At 44.2% G+C, this 20,116-nt stretch overlaps 1 protein-coding gene across 2 annotated transcripts in view; it reads left to right on the forward strand.

The window, feature by feature from the left end:
* Positions 1-20,116, forward strand: part of AFG3L2 (AFG3 like matrix AAA peptidase subunit 2) — a 217,583-nt gene that overhangs the window by 14,359 nt on the left and 183,108 nt on the right. For both annotated transcript variants that reach the window (XM_078687596.1, XM_078687597.1), the window contains exon 2: positions 18,882-18,981. In XM_078687596.1, coding sequence (XP_078543722.1) covers positions 18,882-18,981 — 100 coding nt within the window. The remainder of the gene's footprint in view (positions 1-18,881; positions 18,982-20,116) is intronic.

A 20,116-nucleotide genomic window follows, 5' to 3' on the forward strand; every position in this document is an offset into this window, starting at 1 on the left:
GAAACAACTGGTACCTCTCTCAGATGCTCTTAACACAAGGACACCACACCAATCGTGTTTTGCAGTGGTGGACAATTTAGCATAAAAATATTCAATGCCCAGGCTGTCTGCTTTATTTCTCACTTGTGAAAGGCTGTGTCAAAGCCAATGGGGTTGTCTTTTTTTATGGTGAAAAGCATGCTTTATAATGGACAAGTTTCTCTGTAGTTATCTTGGTTAAATGAGTAAGAAACAGGTTTAAAGCACATGTCTTATTACATTATGGCTTCTCCTGGATATGCTCTCTTTTCTTAAAGTAGGGGAAAATTACATATTTAAGGTAGTATGTATTTCTAATTTGTAAAAATTATTACACTGGGCTGAGTTGGCATCTTAGTAGATCAATGCAGGGATCTTAAACGTAATGTTTACTAGTTGAAACGTATATGTCATATTGCCGAGAAGCAAAATATCTTCCTGCCAGAATATTGTGACTAAAACATCGTCCCCCGACCGCATAATCTCTTACAGGTATGTCTAGGTAAGTATAGATTTACTAAACTTGACTCAACATGTTCATAACTTGAAGGTATCTGATACAGGCAGAATACTTAACATTGTGAAGTTTAGTATGTATATTTCTATATGTAGATATATACAGATTTACTATTCTTCTTTCCACTTGTGCATGTATCGTCAAGGTATGTAAACGCAGAGTGAAGTAAAGTAAGCCTATACTTTATTTATATGTACTAACTTTTATGATATTAAAGGAATCAATATTTTGGTCACAATATTCTGTCAGGACAGTATTTAAACCTCCATATTGTGAGGGAATAGAGTTTCAAATTATTACGGGGCCTCATCTTTCTGAAGCTGATAAAATGAGAACTCTTTAGTTGGGTGACAATATATCTATCTGTTAGTGGCAATAAAAGACCTTCCTTGGTATTGTAACATATGCCTGTTCTTTTTTTGTTTACTTAATTTTCGTCACATGATGCAGTAATTCCCAGTTGGAGTCAGTCAGGTACTTTGTACCTCAATGACTGAAGCACAAATCTTTCACATTTGTGAAGTGAGAGTGATATGATTGATTCTGTCCGAGTACATCTAACCTTTCAAAAGTGATCCTAACATGTGACTGACTGTGCCCAGCACTAGTGATGTCATGAATACCTTGACGGGCCCCATTTAAATCTCTTTTAATTTTATCATGTGCTTGCCTTCAGACTCTTTCATATCTTTCTATTAGAAAGTGTGGAATTTAGACCTAGGTAGAAGTGTTAACATCATGTCCACCTGCTGTCTATAGGCTGACATGTTTTCATTGTTTATGGTCGCTGCCATGTTAATGTGGACTATTAACCCCTTCCATGGTCGACGGCCACGCTACCTCGCTGGTGCTGCCGTCGGCCAATGGGCGACACGGCCCGCCCGTTTTGCGGAAGTGCCGCACTTCCACAAAATCGCGGGCGCAGTAGAAGGGTTAAAGAGAAGGCTAAAATATCTACATATGAATTGAGGCGATGCTTTTGTTACCCTTCGTATTTTGTCTTGTGAGAATTTAGTGTTTACAGTCTTATGAACATGAGTTAAAATCTGCTGATAGATACTATAAAAACTCAAGCAACTGACCAGTAGGGGCAGAGGCTTCGCAATGGAACCATCAGGCCAGAGACCACAGAGGTTTGCTGCGACAAACCCGCCCCATTCAGGGGTTGCTCCTGGACTCCAAAAGCTTTGCAGAGAAGTGGCCTTCAGCCCAGCACTGCTTATCCCGGGCAAGGGTTGTGATATAAAATAACTAAACAGATATTTCTTTGGCTAAATTTAAACATACCACTTAGGAGTAGTAATAGGGTGTTGGGATGCTAGGAATCGACCATCCATGTTAGGAATAGTCATACTTTTGCGCTCGCAATGTTCTGCATTGCTGAATTTGTTTTCGCATCCTGTGTGGTTATCATTCCTATTTATGCACTGGCTTGGGTTTATTAAATAAACTTTTCAAAGTTTTATGCCCAGTCTTTTAGTGCTAATTTAAGTATGTTATTCATTTACAAAAGTGGGGTTGCAGTTCCACTGTGTCCCTGAACTCATTTCAATTGCTTAATCATGACCAGAAAACACCACCAACAAAGCATTGCCTACCGGGTCGTAGTACAACTGGATATCTCATTTGTTTTGGTGAATTGCACCAGGGGATCAGAAACATGACCCCTACTGCTCAGCGGGGGACCCCCAGATCATGACTCTAAACTTTCTGTGAAATAAAAACTGACACAGAACGCTCCCTATGCCAAGCGTACTGGCCTTTTACAGATGTTGTTAGTATGTTACCGACCGTTGCACCGTACTGCCAACCTGACAATAGGCTCTGCTGCAAGCCTGCCCACTTTTGGAAGGCTATTTTGACTAGTGAATGTTGTGCTGCCATGTTACCCTTGTCATGCGACACCTTCAACCTTTCTGTGTGTTTTAGCCTACAGTACCTCGCCTTCTGTGACTTAAAGTATTATTTTTGTATCCATCACGGGTGTGGACTACCTAGCCCCAGCATATCTAGTGGTTTGCCATTCAAGCAGTAACTGGTTGCAGGTATCACTCTTGAAATGGGATCAATAAGCCGATCTACTACTCCCCAGTCCTACCAGCGTTTCAGAAGCTGGTTAGAGAGAGGTAGTCATATGTGCAATAAAATGTATATTATAGTATTGGTGAACAAGTCAGAAAAGCATTGCGTATGTACATGCAAGAATTACTAAAACATATACACATTACGGCTTTAAGCTTTGCATATCAATGCTTGGATCCATAGAGTGCCTTTTTCCTATGCAGCAAACCTACAACTCTCAGTGAAGAAGTCAGACCTACGTCACTATGAATTAATTCTCGAAGGTTCCAAGCCTTCAGAATTTCTAGACGTTTAAGAGGCTCAAAATTACTTACTCGCTACTTGGGAGTTAGTAGGTCAAATCACTGTAGTTGCCATTTCAAGCTGGTGGCCTAACGGTTTCTTCTTGTTATTTTAATTAAATTGTCATTTACTGTCTCAACTCTGGGTCTATCCTAATCTCATTAGGTGCTCTAGTGAATACAATAGTTTAGTTTTACGTGTGTCTGGTTGCTATTGCATTTATTTTTAATTTCTTCCTCAGCTGATTTAAAAAAAAAAAACTTTATTGTTTTACAAAACATAAGCAAGCAACAGCCGTTACAGCACTACCCAACCGCGTCCAAATATCACATACCAAGGGATAGGATCTGTTTTTCTTCTTTGTGTGGAATGAAGAATGTTCTGCATTCCTTTAGAGTGCGATCAGAATGTTTTTATTTGAACAGGGGAAGGCCGTTGTTGTGAGCCTTCTTCCCTGCCTGTCGCTTACTTAGATGCTCCTTAAATAAAGACAAAATTGAACTTACCACGTCTTGTAGGCATCTGTACACCAAGGAAGGCACTCCTACAAATTCAGACCATAATGGTTTCGCCATTTGCCCCAAATCTTCCCTACTTCTATTGTAAAGAATCACTCAGTTTACTAGTTAATTCCTTTATTCTGAAAAGCCAGCACGTGTGCTCCTACAGCCATGGAGCGTAACTGCAGTCAGCTTGGCGATCAGCTGGCAACTGTCACTTCTGACAGTTCCCAGCTGGTGACCTCACCGCTGGTACAGTGTCCTCACAGGGACACAGATAGGCGCATCTGATAAGGTGTCCTGTAGTGGACACAAGAATTATAAACACAACACATCCCCCTCCTTAGGGGAGAACTGTAACCAACAAGAACTAAGAAGCGAGAGCTCCATTATCCACATATGTAGTCTTTAAGTTTTGCAGGCGGTCCCAACAGTCTACCCGCCCTACTCCTGTCCAATGGTAGTGCCTGGTCACTCGCAGGGATGGCTGGTAACCTGCGCCTTGCTCCTTCAGGTCTGGTTGGAAAGTGCAAACAGTCCTCTGGTTGAGTGTCTTCGTACCGACCGGGGCCACTCCCATGCCCTGGGGTTGTTGGGACTTCAATGTCAGATTCGGTGTCCGAGAAGTATTATTGAGCCGGACTTCCCGTCTGCATGCTAGACTGCTCTCCAGAAGCCTCTAGTAGTATGTTGTCCTTTGTATTGTCCACGGGATGTTTGTGAGCAGCTAGTGCTGTGAAATGCCAGACCTTACCATCACTCAGTCGTGCAGAGTTGCAGTACACTTCCCGCAAGGTGAGCGGCTTGGAGTATCTTTCTTGTCCCTTGCCGACGTGTCCACTCCTTTTAACCTTCACTGCATCTCCAACATTGACTGTTACCTCCTTGCATCCATGTTTCTCATCATAGAAACTCTTGCTCCTGGATGGTGCTTGAGTCAATCTTTCATTTACCATCTTAGATGACCAATGTACTCAGCGGGCCGCCTTGACCCAACCCACATTGTCCTTCGTGAGCGGAGTGCGCCCGCGCATGAGTTCGAATGGGCTGTGACCTGTTGACTCACATGGTGTTATCCTGTAGGCCCATACAGTTTTCATTACTTCTTTTTTCCCAGTTAAGTTGATTGGAGTTGGCTATCTGAATGATGCCTTTGAGGACCCTGTTAAATCTTTCAACGGCCCCATTGCCGGCCGCGTGGTATAAAGATGTTGTTTTGTGCTCAATGTTGTGCCTCACCATGTACTCCCTGAACAATTCAGAGGTGAATTGTACACCATTGTCACTAACCACCCGTTTGAGTAGTCCTTCTCGTGTGAAGGTGTCCTCCAAGAACTGTACCACACGCTGGGTGTCAGCCTTCTTGACAACTCTTATTTCGGGCCATTTGGTGTAATGGTCAATGATGACTTTCACATAACTCTGTAAATCATCTTTTACTATGGGTCCCATTATGTCGATGCCAATCCTTTCCCATGGCATGGATGGGCATTTTATTGGTTGTAGAGGTGGTCTGAATGTTACCTGTGATTTGTCCGCATCCAAACACAACTTACAACCTCTTACTTTTCTTTCCACATCCAGGCTGACTCCTGGCCACCAATACATGTTTTTCACTCTGCCTTTGCTTTTGGCGATGCCCAAGTGTCCCTCATATTTACAACAAGGGGTGGTGAGGGACAGAGTCTCTGAATTAAGCAGAATACTCTCACCCAGTCAAGAGATCAGGGCTAGATCCAACACCGTTTTTTAGCTCATTGCACCATCCCAGTTTCAGAACCTGGCTGTATGCAAATTAGTCTGTCCCTGGCCCAGTGCATCATGGGAACAGGGCAGACCAGACTACAAAAGCCAATTCTTACACTGGGAAGGAAACAAGCTTCCGGGTATTTTGACCGGTTTCTGGCATTACAGCCGTCTTCGGCCCGGCTTGCTTGAATCCTGATGGTACAATGAGCAAGGGACTCATCTCTGAGTATACCCTTCCACGCTTAGGGTGGACAAAAATATTTACAACAAGGGGTGGTGAGGGACAGAGTCTCTGAATTAAGCAGAATACTCTCACCCAGTCAAGAGATCAGGGCTAGAAACAAGCTTGTCCACCCTAAGCGTGGAAGGGTATACTCAGATGTGAGTCCCTTGCTCATTGCACCATCAGGATTCAAGCAAGCCGGGCCGAAGACGGCTGAAATGCCAGAAACCGGTCCCCGGAAGCTTGTTTCCTTCCCAGTGTAAGAATTGGCTTTTGTAGTCTGGTCTGCCCTGTTCCCATGATGCACTGGGCCAGGGACAGACTAATTTGCATACAGCCAGGTTCTGAAACTGGGATGGTGCAATGAGCTAAAAAACGGTGTTGGATCTAGCCCTGATCTCTTGACTGGGTGAGAGTATTCTGCTTAATTCAGAGACTCTGTCCATCACCACCCCTTGTTGTAAATATTTTTGTCCACCCTAAGCGTGGAAGGGTATACTCAGATGTGAGTCCCTTGCTCATTGCACCATCAGGATTCAAGCAAGCCGGGCCGAAGACGGCTGAAATGCCAGAAACCGGTCCCCGGAAGCTTGTTTCCTTCCCAGTGTAAGAATTGGCTTTTGTAGTCTGGTCTGCCCTGTTCCCATGATGCACTGGGCCAGGGACAGACTAATTTGCATACAGCCAGGTTCTGAAACTGGGATGGTGCAATGAGCTAAAAAACGGTGTTGGATCTAGCCCTGATCTCTTGACTGGGTGAGAGTATTCTGCTTAATTCAGAGACTCTGTCCATCACCACCCCTTGTTGTAAATATTTTTGTCCACCCTAAGCGTGGAAGGGTATACTCAGATGTGAGTCCCTTGCTCATTGCACCATCAGGATTCAAGCAAGCCGGGCCGAAGACGGCTGAAATGCCAGAAACCGGTCCCCGGAAGCTTGTTTCCTTCCCAGTGTAAGAATTGGCTTTTGTAGTCTGGTCTGCCCTGTTCCCATGATGCACTGGGCCAGGGACAGACTAATTTGCTTACAGCCAGGTTCTGAAACTGGGATGGTGCAATGAGCTAAAAAACGGTGTTGGATCTAGCCCTGATCTCTTGACTGGGTGAGAGTATTCTGCTTAATTCAGAGACTCTGTCCATCACCACCCCTTGTTGTAAATATTTTTGTCCACCCTAAGCGTGGAAGGGTATACTCAGATGTGAGTCCCTTGCTCATTGCACCATCAGGATTCAAGCAAGCCGGGCCGAAGACGGCTGAAATGCCAGAAACCGGTCCCCGGAAGCTTGTTTCCTTCCCAGTGTAAGAATTGGCTTTTGTAGTCTGGTCTGCCCTGTTCCCATGATGCACTGGGCCAGGGACAGACTAATTTGCATACAGCTAGGTTCTGAAACTGGGATGGTGCAATGAGCTAAAAAATGGTGTTGGATCCAGCCCTGATCTCTTGACTGGGTGAGAGTATTCTGCTTAATTCAGAGACTCTGTCCATCACCACCCCTTGTTGTAAATATTTTTATCCACCCTAAGCGTGGAAGGGTATACTCAGATGTGAGTCCCTTGCTCATTGCACCATCAGGATTCAAGCAAGCCGGGCCGAAGACGGCTGAAATGCCAGAAACCGGTCCCCGGAAGCTTGTTTCCTTCCCAGTGTAAGAATTGGCTTTTGTAGTCTGGTCTGCCCTGTTCCCATGATGCACTGGGCCAGGGACAGACTAATTTGCATACAGCCAGGTTCTGAAACTGGGATGGTGCAATGAGCTAAAAAACGGTGTTGGATCCAGCCCTGATCTCTTGACTGGTTGAGAGTATTCTGCTTAATTCAGAGACTCTGTCCATCACCACCCCTTGTTGTAAATATTTTTGTCCACCCTAAGCGTGGAAGGGTATACTCAGATGTGAGTCCCTTGCTCATTGCACCATCAGGATTCAAGCAAGCCGGGCCGAAGACGGCTGAAATGCCAGAAACCGGTCCCCGGAAGCTTGTTTCCTTCCCAGTGTAAGAATTGGCTTTTGTAGTCTGGTCTGCCCTGTTCCCATGATGCACTGGGCCAGGGACAGACTAATTTGCATACAGCCAGGTTCTGAAACTGGGATGGTGCAATGAGCTAAAAAACGGTGTTGGATCTAGCCCTGATCTCTTGACTGGGTGAGAGTATTCTGCTTAATTCAGAGACTCTGTCCATCACCACCCCTTGTTGTAAATATTTTTGTCCACCCTAAGCGTGGAAGGGTATACTCAGATGTGAGTCCCTTGCTCATTGCACCATCAGGATTCAAGCAAGCCGGGCCGAAGACGGCTGAAATGCCAGAAACCGGTCCCCGGAAGCTTGTTTCCTTCCCAGTGTAAGAATTGGCTTTTGTAGTCTGGTCTGCCCTGTTCCCATGATGCACTGGGCCAGGGACAGACTAATTTGCATACAGCCAGGTTCTGAAACTGGGATGGTGCAATGAGCTAAAAAACGGTGTTGGATCTAGCCCTGATCTCTTGACTGGGTGAGAGTATTCTGCTTAATTCAGAGACTCTGTCCATCACCACCCCTTGTTGTAAATATTTTTGCCCACCCTAAGCGTGGAAGGGTATACTCAGATGTGAGTCCCTTGCTCATTGCACCATCAGGATTCAAGCAAGCCGGGCCGAAGACGGCTGAAATGCCAGAAACCGGTCCCCGGAAGCTTGTTTCCTTCCCAGTGTAAGAATTGGCTTTTGTAGTCTGGTCTGCCCTGTTCCCATGATGCACTGGGCCAGGGACAGACTAATTTGCATACAGCCAGGTTCTGAAACTGGGATGGTGCAATGAGCTAAAAAACGGTGTTGGATCTAGCCCTGATCTCTTGACTGGGTGAGAGTATTCTGCTTAATTCAGAGACTCTGTCCATCACCACCCCTTGTTGTAAATATTTTTGTCCACCCTAAGCGTGGAAGGGTATACTCAGATGTGAGTCCCTTGCTCATTGCACCATCAGGATTCAAGCAAGCTGGGCCGAAGACGGCTGAAATGCCAGAAACCGGTCCCCGGAAGCTTGTTTCCTTCCCAGTGTAAGAATTGGCTTTTGTAGTCTGGTCTGCCCTGTTCCCATGATGCACTGGGCCAGGGACAGACTAATTTGCATACAGCCAGGTTCTGAAACTGGGATGGTGCAATGAGCTAAAAAACGGTGTTGGATCTAGCCCTGATCTCTTGACTTGGTGAGAGTATTCTGCTTAATTCAGAGACTCTGTCCATCACCACCCCTTGTTGTAAATACAAGTGTCCCTCATGGCATATTTCCAATATCTTTCCTCTTATTGTCCTCGGAGGAACATATTTTCCGCTTCTCATGAGTAGTCCATCTTCCACCGACAATTCATCTTTTACTTCCCAGTAGGGTTTCGCTGTTTCCTTCATTTTGTTTTTGTTAGACCAACCCTCTCTGATCATTTGTATTACCAATCCAATGTCCTTGTCTTTATCCTGTTCCTCCAACCATTCCTCCTTTGTTATTCCGCTAGAACATTCCCACAAGTTTGCTACACACGGGTCATCGTTATCAATGTTCACGGTGTCATTTTTTGATTCCAGTGGCAATCTGCTTAAAAAGTCCGCCACCACGTTTTTCACGCCTGTTACGTAATGTATGTCATACATATAATCCATTAGGCGCATTGAAATTCTTGCAAGACGAGGAGAGGCTGTGTGCAAACCGCTCGTGGTGAGAACCTTCGTTAGTGGTTTGTGGTCCGTGCAAAGTTTTACTTTTCTACCCCAGACGTACTGTCGGAAATGCTCGAGGGCCCAGACACAGGCCAACGCTTCCCACTCAATCACCGAGAATTTCTCTTCAGCTGGTGTCAGCGACCGTGAAGCAAATGCAATCGTGTACTCAATACCCTTGACATCTTTCTGTGTTAGCACGGCCCCTATGCCTTTGTTACTTGCATCAGTTGTGATGTAGTTCTGGAGCGTGGGATCAAATCCCTGAAGAGGTAGCGTTTTGCACATATCCTGTTTTAGGTTATGAAATGCTTGTGCACATTCTTCAGTCCACTCAAATTGATTTTTTAGCTTCAATAATTGTCTTAAAGTGTGGGTCTTTGTGGAAAAGTTCCAGATGAACTTTGCATAGTACTCCACCAATCCGAGAAACAACCTTACCTCGTCTTTATTGGTGGGTACTGGTAAATCCTTTATTGCCTGGATTAGGTTGTTCTTGGGACTGATGCCATGCCCTGTTATCTGATGGCCTAGGTAGTTGACTGATTTACAAGCGAATTTACATTTTGAATGTTCTGCGGTCAATCCATTTTCACTCAATATGTTTAGAACTTGCTCCACACGACTGTCATGTTCCATTCTTGTTCTACCCATTACTAGGATATCATCCTGAAATAACAATATGCCTGTGACACCTTCAAAAATGTTATTCATTAACCTTTGGACATTGCTGCAGCAGATGCTAGTCCAAATGGTACGCGGGTGAACCTAAAACAGCCAAACGGTGTCACAAAAGTAGTCAAAGGTTTGCTCTCTCGATGTTATTGCACCTGGTGGTATGCTGACTTTAAGTCGATGGTCGTGAACCATTTGATGCCCTTGATCGTAGACAGCATCTCGTTAATCTTAGGAAGTGGGTACTGCTCCACCAAGATGTTTTGGTTCAGATCTCGAAGGTCTATGCAGAGTCTGAGTTTTCCGTTGGGGCACTTGGCCACGACAAGAGGTGCAACCCACTCTGACGCTTCGACTCTCTCTATTATACCATCCTTCAGTAATTTGTCCAGTTGACTCCTTACCTCCTCTCGTATAGCGAAAGGTATATTTCTTGCATTGTGAACGGCGGGAGTGGTGATTGGTTTTAACTTTATTTTGTGTTGGTAACCCTTTAGCGCGCCTACTTTTCCACTGAATACCTTCGAGTACTTTGTAAGTATCTGGCTAGCATAATTGTCACTGTCGAACAGACTGAGCACTGGTTCTTTGCTGTTAGGATCAAGCTTGATTCCTAGACTTCCCTGGTCCATCCAGCCTAGTACCGATGGTCCAATTTTAGAAACATAGAGCTTACATTCGGCTTCTCTTCCCTTGAATACGAATTTTAATTCTCTGTAACCTTGTATTTCAATGGGTTTTCCGTTGAATGATTTAATATTGATGTCCGGTAGATCGAGTCTATCTCCAATTTTATCCTTGAACTTGGTTTCCCAGACCTTCTCATTAACGATGGTATAGGGTGAGCCTGAATCTGCCACAATGTTTATTTCCACTCCTCCAATTGTCATGTTACATACTGGTTTCCTTGTCCTAGCTTTACATTTTTTCTCGTTGTCCATATCCTGTTCGTCGTCTATGTTGAGAATGTACATGTTAATGTCCTCTTCATCCTCATCATTTGTTTCATCTTCTTCATCTTCCACTGCTTTTACCCGTTGGTTCTTTCTCCTGTTGCATGCTTTGTTAAAGTTACCAATTAGTCCGCAATACGTGCATTTAACTTCCCGGGCTGGGCACTTGAAATCATATGGCTTATGAGCAGTGCTCAGGCATCGGTAACGGTGTCCTTTTCTTGGTGTCTCGTACCTCCTGTAAGTTTTGTTGGGTTCTTTTGGTTTTACAGTTTGCCTGTTAGCTCTCCAATTTTTTTGATCAGATACCTTGTTGACGCTCTCGCCTTCTTTTTTTATTTTTTCCTCTTTTAGTACAGCTTTTGCGCATCGCCCCGTAAGTTCCGCTTTCCTGGCTATATCTATTATGTTCTGCAAAGGGTACTCACCCTTGGCCCATAGATTATCTTGAATGTTCTCGTTCGAGCCTTGCATAACAATTTGATCTCTTATTAGTTCGTCGTGTAGTTGTCCAAATCAACAGTTTATTGCTAGTTCTTTTAGGGCAGATACATAGTCATCAACAGTCTCCTCCTTTCCTTGTCTCCTATGGAAAAATTTATATCTGTCCACACCTACACAAACCGTTGGTTTATAATATGCATTTAGGTCGTCAATTGCGTTTGAAAATGTATCTTTTTCTTCTTCTCTTATTTTTTTGTTTATTGAATTATATACCTTAATACCTCCTGCGCCTAAGTTGTGCATTACTAGTTTATACTTTTTCTCTGGCTTTAATTCAGTGTCTTCTTCCTGTGTGGAGATGTAGTTGAGGAAATATTCCCTCCATTCTTCCCACTTTAACGTTGGTTCTCTGCCTGCACGTAAAAATGGTTCAGGAGGTGAGAGGTTCCAGATACACCCAGTGGCCACATGGCCCATGTTGAATGAAAGCACTGGATTAGTTCGATACATTATTTATTCTCTTTATTTTCCACTTAACTGATCCTAGTTTGCTTCCTTGACCTTTGCTCTTTTTTTTGTTCAACAGTTTGTGTTAAATGGTCCTTTATGCCACCTGTATGCCCATTGCTTTTATTTACATTTTCCAAATTTTTATTTTTATTATTATATTGTCTTTCCTCTTTTAATTTAATAATAATAATAAGTCATTTATAAAGCGCCTGGCTACACAAAGAACAGTGTGTCCCCGCGCTAACTGCTGATATATTTCAAGAGGCAGATATTAGAAAGCCTTGGGGGGGTTTACATGATGGGGAACATAAAAGTTTTACGTTTTCCCCGGAATCTTAATTCAGATGGTTCCATCCGAAGATGAAGCGGGAGTGCATTCCACTGTTTGGAGGCTAGGTACCTAAAGGAGAGTCAGCCCATTCTGGCCCTGAAGATACGGGGTGGTTTAAACAACAGCGTACCAGATGATCTTAAGTTCCGAGTGGGGCGATGTGTAATAAGGAGGTTCTTTAAATAATCAGGGCCTTTGCCCTGAGCGATACGATGCGCATAACAAAGAGCTTTAAATTTAATCCGCTCCCTAACTGGAAGCCAGTGGAGCTTGGCCAGAGCGGTCTTCCCAGAAGCTCTGCGCGAAAGCCCAAGCACGAGGCGTGCGGCAGCATTCTGCACGCACTGAAGTTGGTGAAGGCCTTTTTGACTTAGCCCTATCAGCAGGGCGTTCCCATAATCAAGGTGCGGAGTCACCAGAGCATGGACAATGTTTTTTTTGGCTCCGGTAGGGAGGAGATCTAAAACCTTCCGGAGAACACTCAGTATACCAAAGCACCTCCCAGTCACCCTGCTAACATGGGCCTTGTAAGAAAGGTCTATATCCAGCATTACGCCGAGGTTTCTTACCGACTCCACAGGAGTGGGGGGACTCCCTAATTCAGTGGGCCACCACAAGCAAGACCATGCTGATGTTGCTCTCCCGACCACCAGTAATTCTGTTTTTTCGCCATTAAGACGCAGGCAGTTGTTGTTCATCCATGCTGCTACTGCCGACATACAGTTCGAAAAGTTAATGGCGTCTTCTCTGCGGTCAGGTGTGAGCTTAAACATCAGCTGGGTGTCGTCGGCATAGCTAACAATGCCCACCCCAAATGCCTCCACCACGTGAGCCAGGGGTTCCATATAGATGTTAAACAAGGTAGGGCTCAAACTTGAGCCCTGAGGAACCCCATGGCTTACCTTCCGTAGGGAGGATTTGAAGGGTGGGCAGTGCAACTGAAAACTTCTATTGACCAAAAAGGATCGTAGCCAGGCAAGCGCTGATCATGTCACCCCCATCTCCGAAAGACGAGACAGCAGCGTTGTGTGCAGCACGGTGTCAAACGCTGCACTCAGGTCTAATAAAACCAACGCTGCTGTCTCACCTTCATCCACTATCTGCCTAAGGCACTCAGTGGAATACAGACCGGCCAAAAGACAGTGTCACCATGTGACTAATATAGTCGATTAATATGCTCTCCATAACTCCTTTGCACCGAGCCGGTGGGCACACGTCGCAGGGGGATCCAGATTGTATACTGTTGACAATACCTGATAGTTCATGTCTATCAGGTGTTTTAAAGCATGTAAGGTGGGGTTTCTGTGTGGAGATGGCTCTTATATCCCCACGGTTACTGAAGAGATCATTGCTATCTGTAAAGGTGGCATGGATTTAGTCAACCTTATCCACAAAGAAATCAGCTACAAGATCGCACATCTCAGTAGAGTAAGTATCTTGAGCTTCGAGTCTAGATGGAACCGTGAGTTCTTTGTAAATACTAAAGAGTTCTCTGGTGGGGTTATCTGCTAGCTCAATTCTAATTTTGAAGTAGATACTTTTCTCCAATCTCAACAATTTCTGGTATTTTTTTAGCTCTGTTTTGTAGCATTATTTGAGTTCTGGGGCATAGTTCTGCCTCCACCTCCGCTCCATAGTTTTACATTTAGCTTTAGCCAATCTAAGTTTTTCTGAGAACCACGGGGCAGTTCTGGATTGCCTTAACGGTGGTTTGAGCGTCCAAGGCGCTACTTCGTCCAGGGCATTGGACATCCAATTCTCATAACTGTTCCATGCCTCCTGTAGAGTGTTACCTAGAGGCAGGGGATGTTCTAATAGGGCACTTTTAAACAGATCTGGAGTAAATTTCTTCCAAACCCTACGCTTCTGAGATAAAGGTGTTTTTGATTGGATTCCTGGGGGTTCATCTTCTATTTCAAACGGGACGATACTGTGATCCGACCAAATCAATTGGACCGGAGGTAAGACCTTAATGCCTTCCCAATTAGAAAAAGTAGGGTCCAAGGTATGGCCCAGCTGATGCGTGGGGGCTGTGGATAGCAAACTGACCCCCACGGAGTTCAGTGCTGAAGCCACAGTTTGTGCCTCCCTACAATCTGTGTCTTCAAAGTGAAGGTTTAAATCTCCCAGGATAAGAAACCTTTTGTGTCTAATCGCTGGTTGAGTTATTAGTTCTAAAAGTTGGTCTCCAAACTGAGCAACACCCCCTGGCGGGCGATATATCAGTAATCCACTAATCACGTTTTTGGGACCTACTTTTATGGTGAAGAAGCCGCTCTCGCTGTTAGGTAGGGTAGCTTTTAGCAGAGTGCATTCTAGTTCTGATTTATAAATTAGAGCTAGCCCCCCACCTCGCTGTTTTTGTCTATCTAGTCTAAGTAGACTGTAACCAGGGGGGACAGCTTCGAGAACATCCGGAGAAGATGTTTCTTCCAGCCATGTCTCTGTGAGAAACATGGCGTCCGGGTCTCTGTTTATCAATAGGTCGTATATCTCGACTTTATGTTTCTTCATAGACCTGCAGTTCAATAGTAGCATCTTTAACTTGGCTACTTCCCTTACCTCCCTTCTGAACAATGGCAAGATCTGATTACACGTCTTGCAATAGGGGGGTAATGACTCGGCCAGTAGAGTGTGGAGACAGCTATTTTCCGGTGTCAGACATAATGATAGTAGGTCCAGTTTGGTGTAGCATAATCGGTGCCTAAACATACCCTGCGAACCAGCTGGCTCTGATGAACCAGGGGGTCTTGCCCCGCGCCCGGTCGATCGCGGATGGGCGCAGACGGGCAGGACTCTGGCTTGACTCCGGCACGCCCGCTGTACGCGTCCGCTGCGCGGAGCCATGGCCGTATGTTTTTATAGCGGCGCCTGAGCGACAGAAGAGGAGAGCCCTCTCCAAGATGACCGCCACTAAATTCTCAGCTCGGTCCCCAGGAGATGACGGCCCTACAGTCTGCCAATCTTTGAGGGGAGAGGCAAGTAATCTGCCAACACCAAGCAGAGTGTATTGATGGTTAAGTTTAAAGGGCGCAGAATCCTACACCCTAATATCGGTGCGAGATTCGAAAACGCCGCGATGGTCTGCAGCGCGAAGCGCTGATGCCGGGGGGAGGGAAAGGACACAAAGGGAAAAAGCGCAATAAGATTTTAAGAGCAGTTAAAAATATCAACCACCCGGCTCACGCCTCAGGGGTCAAAATATCAGCAATCTCCTGATTAGAATGCGTCCTCTGTTTTTATAGCGGCGCCCGAGCGACAGAAGAGGAGAGCCCTCTCCAAGATGGCTGCCACTAAATTCTCAGCTCGGTCCCCAGGAGATGACGGCCCTACAGTCGGCCAATCGTTGAGGGGAGAGGCAAGTAATCTGCCAACACCAAGCAGAGTGTATTGATGGTTAAGTTTAAAGGGCGCAGAATCCTACACCCTAATATCGGTGTGAGATTCGAAAACGCCGCGATGGTCTGCAGCGCGAAGCGCTGATGCCGGGGGGAGGGAAAGGACACAAAGGGAAAAAGCGCAATAAGAATTTAAGAGCAGTTAAAAATATCAACCACCCGGCTCACGCCTCAGGGGTCAAAATATCAGCAATCTCCTGATTAGAGTGCGTCCTCTGTTTTTATAGCGGCGCCCGAGCGACAGAAGAGGAGAGCCCTCTCCAAGATGGCCGCCACTAAATTCTCAGCTCAGTCCCCAGGAGATGACGGCCCTACAGTCGGCCAATCGTTGAGGGGAGAGGCAAGTAATCTGCCAACACCAAGCAGAGTGTATTGATGGTTAAGTTTAAAGGGCGCAGAATCCTACACCCTAATATCGGTGCGAGATTCGAAAACGCCGCGATGGTCTGCAGCGCGAAACGCTGATGCCGGGGGGAGGGAAAGGACACAAAGGGAAAAAGCGCAATAAGATTTTAAGAGCAGTTAAAAATATCAACCACCCGGCTCACGCTTTAGGGGTCAAAATATCAGCAATCTGGTCCGCTTTGCTTTTACGGTGCACACACTGTTATCTGTTGCGTGTTTTAGCGCGTTTAATTTTTTCTTTCCCGTACGTATTAAATAGATTTAAGATTTAGTTTATTGTACAGTTAATAAAAACTCACAATATTTAAAACATACAGTTCTAAAAAACAATCAGTGGCAAGAATATTTCACTTAAAATAGCGGGTGGATTCCCCTTATTAGTTAATAAAAGCACAATTTGGTTTAGTACTGTCCTTAAGGGCGGCTGGATGCTAGCAGTTTTTTTGTTTTAGCTAGTGCTTCCGGTAGACCCTTCGGCTGTTTCTTTTAGTCTTTTGGCCACAATGTCAAAAAATCTCGTTATTCTGCAATTTAACTGAGTTTCTCCGGGATTAAAGCAGAGCATCACCGCCTGTCTACAGCTTGTTATTCCCTTCTGATTCCATAGGGGCCGAAGCAGGGAGCGTCTTATGTCCAAGAGATTTTTGCAGATGCAGATAATGTGCGTCAGGTCCTCTTTTCCAAAACAGCAAAGTCTGCAACTATTTGCTGCGTTTTCTCTTTTCCAGGGTGCTAAGTGAGGCCTTATGGGTATATTGCCAAGGCACATATTGAGGAACTTATTTTTTGTTGTATGAGTAAGGCCTGTCGTTAAGTACTGTTGTGGTTTAAGAGCTGTGTAGCCTTCCAACACCACCCATCCGTGTGCTCTCTTGGCAAGAGTTGCTTTGTCCTCGATGGATGAGACCATCTTGGTGACTTTCAATACCGTTTTTTTGAAAGTCTTGGGGTCAGTTGCTGACTCCCATAGGTTTGCTAGTCCTAGGGTCTCCAGTGATTCCATTAGATAGTTCCTTGCTGGTGAATTGTCTCTAATGGATAGTTTGGTCCAGAGGGGGTGTTTAAGGATCCATGCTCAGCATCTCTGATTTTCCGCCAGCTTTTGATATAAGCGCCTCTTCTCTCCACCGTTTGTTTCTGCAACCTGAATTCAAGACGAATTTGAGCGGGCGATGCATAGGTAGGCAGGTGGAATATTGCCCGTACGTATTAAATAGGAGTTTGATTTGCCGTTTACTTCCTTATTTTTTCACCCTCAAGATGGCCGCCAACGTCAATCACGTATTAGCGCGATGACGTAACAGCCGTCGTCGTTCACCACAGCAGTTCACATACGCAGGAGGGTTGACGGTTGGATTCCGTTAATAGCGCTGACAGGTTTCAGTTATTTTTGCCATTTGCACATTCAATATCCTTAAACTGTCTAGAAACACGTGAAATATTACATGAAGTGAAACCTACTTCGGTTAGACGGTTTCTTCTTTTTCGCGGTTTCTGTCAATTGCTAAAGTTCTCCTCAGGCAGTTGTCAATTTCACGTTGCGTTTAAAAAAAATTTTAATTCTTCTTTTGACATCAGTTTCCAAAACGTATTACAGTGCGATTTGAGTTGTAGATAATGCTTACTCACTGTTTGTTTTCGTTTGTAAAGTTCTTAAATGTTTCGTAGCTGATCACTTGATTTTATCTTTTAAACTTTCTACTGGTGCCTGTTTTTTAAAAAAAAATTTAATACTTCCTTCTTTCGACATCCAGTTTACTGCACCATGTCGTGTTTCCTGACTGACTGCTTTTCATTCTTCATATGTTTTTCCTTCAGCTTTTATTTTTTTTATTTTTATTTCTTCACGTGGGTTCCGTGCTGACTAATCGTCGCCAGTATTGTAAAGAATCACTCGGTTTACTAGTTAATTCCTTTATTCTGAAAAGCCAGCACGTGTGCTCCTACAGCCACGGAGCGTAACTGCAGTCAGCTTGGCGATCATCTGGCAACTGTCACTTCTGACAGTTCCCAGCTGGTGACCTCACCGCTGGTACGGTGTCCTCACAGGGACACAGATAGGCGCATCTGATAAGGTGTCCTGTAGTGGACACAAGAACTATAAACACATATATATATATATATATATATATATAAAAATTCTCATATGTGGCACAAACGTAACACTGACGAAGCCTGCAAAGGCGAAACGCGTCTGTTTGGGGTGAGGGGGGTTTGGTATAATAAATTTTCGAAACTGATACCAGAGTGCCAGCCGTATTCCTTCCCAAACAACGGATGAGAGGAGTAACGTGCAGTGATATATATATATATATATATATATATATATATATATATATTAGTGGCTTGGCTAGTATTGGAAGAACTGTTTTTAAAACTTGTCTGCAGTGTTTGATGCTGCTTTGAGCTTGAGTTGTTTGAGGGAAGTTTCATCCCAGTCCTGTTTTGTATTGCCGAGGATGTGGTTGGGTGGGAGGGGGGATTTGGGTGGTGGGGCCAAATCACCACTTGCATATACTTCAAAATGTTATAGCCAGCTCAGGATAATTCATGATTTTCCACTTTGCGTAAAATAATGAATAAGAAGTAAGTACATTTTGCGTGTGGTGTGGTTTCCTGTAAGCTGTCTGATGCTTATTTTCTGCCAGGAAGGTTCCAGTTATGTAGAGTCAAAGAATATAAGAAGCATCAGCATAAAGATAATTTATAAATACTATGAATTAACACGTTTTGAAAATGGGATGCATATTATTTTTTAATATTTTGCCTAGTCCTTAAAATGGTATACGCTTTTTTATTGCACTTTGATATCCAAATATTTATGCATTGTTTTTGAGTGAAAATTGCCTCTTTGGTCTAAGGCAGATTTCTGGAGAAACCCTTTCTCTGCCGGTGAAAGATCATCTGTTTCAGACCATTGTCACATTGCCTCTAAATAATGGTTAATAAGTTACTGTAACCCAGTTTGCATGCTTGCTTGACAATAATGCTCAAAAATCTCAGAAATGTCAGAATTGCAATCGGTGGACTTAAAAGGCCGCTGAGAAGGTGATGCTTTGTTTCTCTTTTGTTTTGTAGTGACTGTAGTTCTTTCCATCTTCTAGCTTAAAGGAGCTGTTACCTCCCGAATTTCTACTAGCAAAAATACTGACCTGGCTAATGTAATTGCTGCTTACCGAAGTCTCTACTCTCGGCCACCAAAAGGTACCCATCTTCCATTAAATAACCTGCATAACGCTTCCAGTTGAAGCAGTGCTTAATTCTCTTAGGTAGTTAATCGTTTTTCATTTGACAAACGTGCTGATTGTGAAAGATCCAGCTTTTCATCCTTGCAATTTGACCAGCTCTTTTTAGACTTGTTCCTTTATGGGTTTTTTTCTTCTGGTCTTCTTCCCCTTGCAACTTAGAAAGCATGTTCCCTTTTTTTGTTCAATCCTTCCTTCTTCCCTCCACTCAAGCCTTTGTTAACCAGTTTGAAGACCTGGAAACTTTTAGACACTTGACTCTCATGCACACTACTTATTTTGAAGTACAAATTCAACGTTTAACTTACGGTGAGGAAATGCATACAGTGTAAAAGGAGCTTTCTCTCTGGTGTGATGTTCTGATCCGTATGAAAAGTCAGGCGTATTTGTGGAAATTAGCCTTTTTAGGGCCTCACCGGTGCAGGGGTTCACCCTTATCTGTCCACTGGTTCTTAAACCAACAAAGAAGAGATTGGTTCGGAAGCTGTAATATCAAAGAAATACGTTTTATTAACCTCTCACGGGTGGGACTACATTGATACAACACTCTCGGGCACTGTATGAGGTAGTCCATATAATACAGAAAACAAAACAAACCAAGATCAAAGCAGAAGTGACAAACAGTGATCACGACAATAAGTGTTGTCCATAAGGACTGGGTGAGTGATAAACATAAAGTGCAGTTAGATAGTGCTCATTAAAACTGGCTCATGGATACCCATTAGTACTTTATTCATAGGTTCCACGGTCAAGATTAAATGAAGTGAAGGATGACTAAGTGTTTAGGCAGGAAATCAAGATCCAAAAACACTCCTCCTTATACTGCGGTGGTCAACATGTTTCGACCGTATTGAAGTGCCCTCAATTTACATGGGTCACGTCGGTCTTCTTCAGGACAGTCTATCTGTCCCAGTCCTTATTTACCTCTTACCTCAGTCTGATAATTGTCAGAGGAAAACCACGTGGAGGGTACTTCACAACCGTGGATTGTTTTTACTATAAGAAAATAAAAAAACAATAATATTTCAACCAAAAATGCAATGTAAAACCATGTGATATCATGTGATAGGAATTATATCCATCAGTAAGTTTAC

The sequence above is a fragment of the Lissotriton helveticus genome, chromosome 4_1 (genome assembly GCF_964261635.1).
Source record: "Lissotriton helveticus chromosome 4_1, aLisHel1.1, whole genome shotgun sequence".
In the NCBI taxonomy this organism is placed as follows: domain Eukaryota; kingdom Metazoa; phylum Chordata; class Amphibia; order Caudata; family Salamandridae; genus Lissotriton; species Lissotriton helveticus.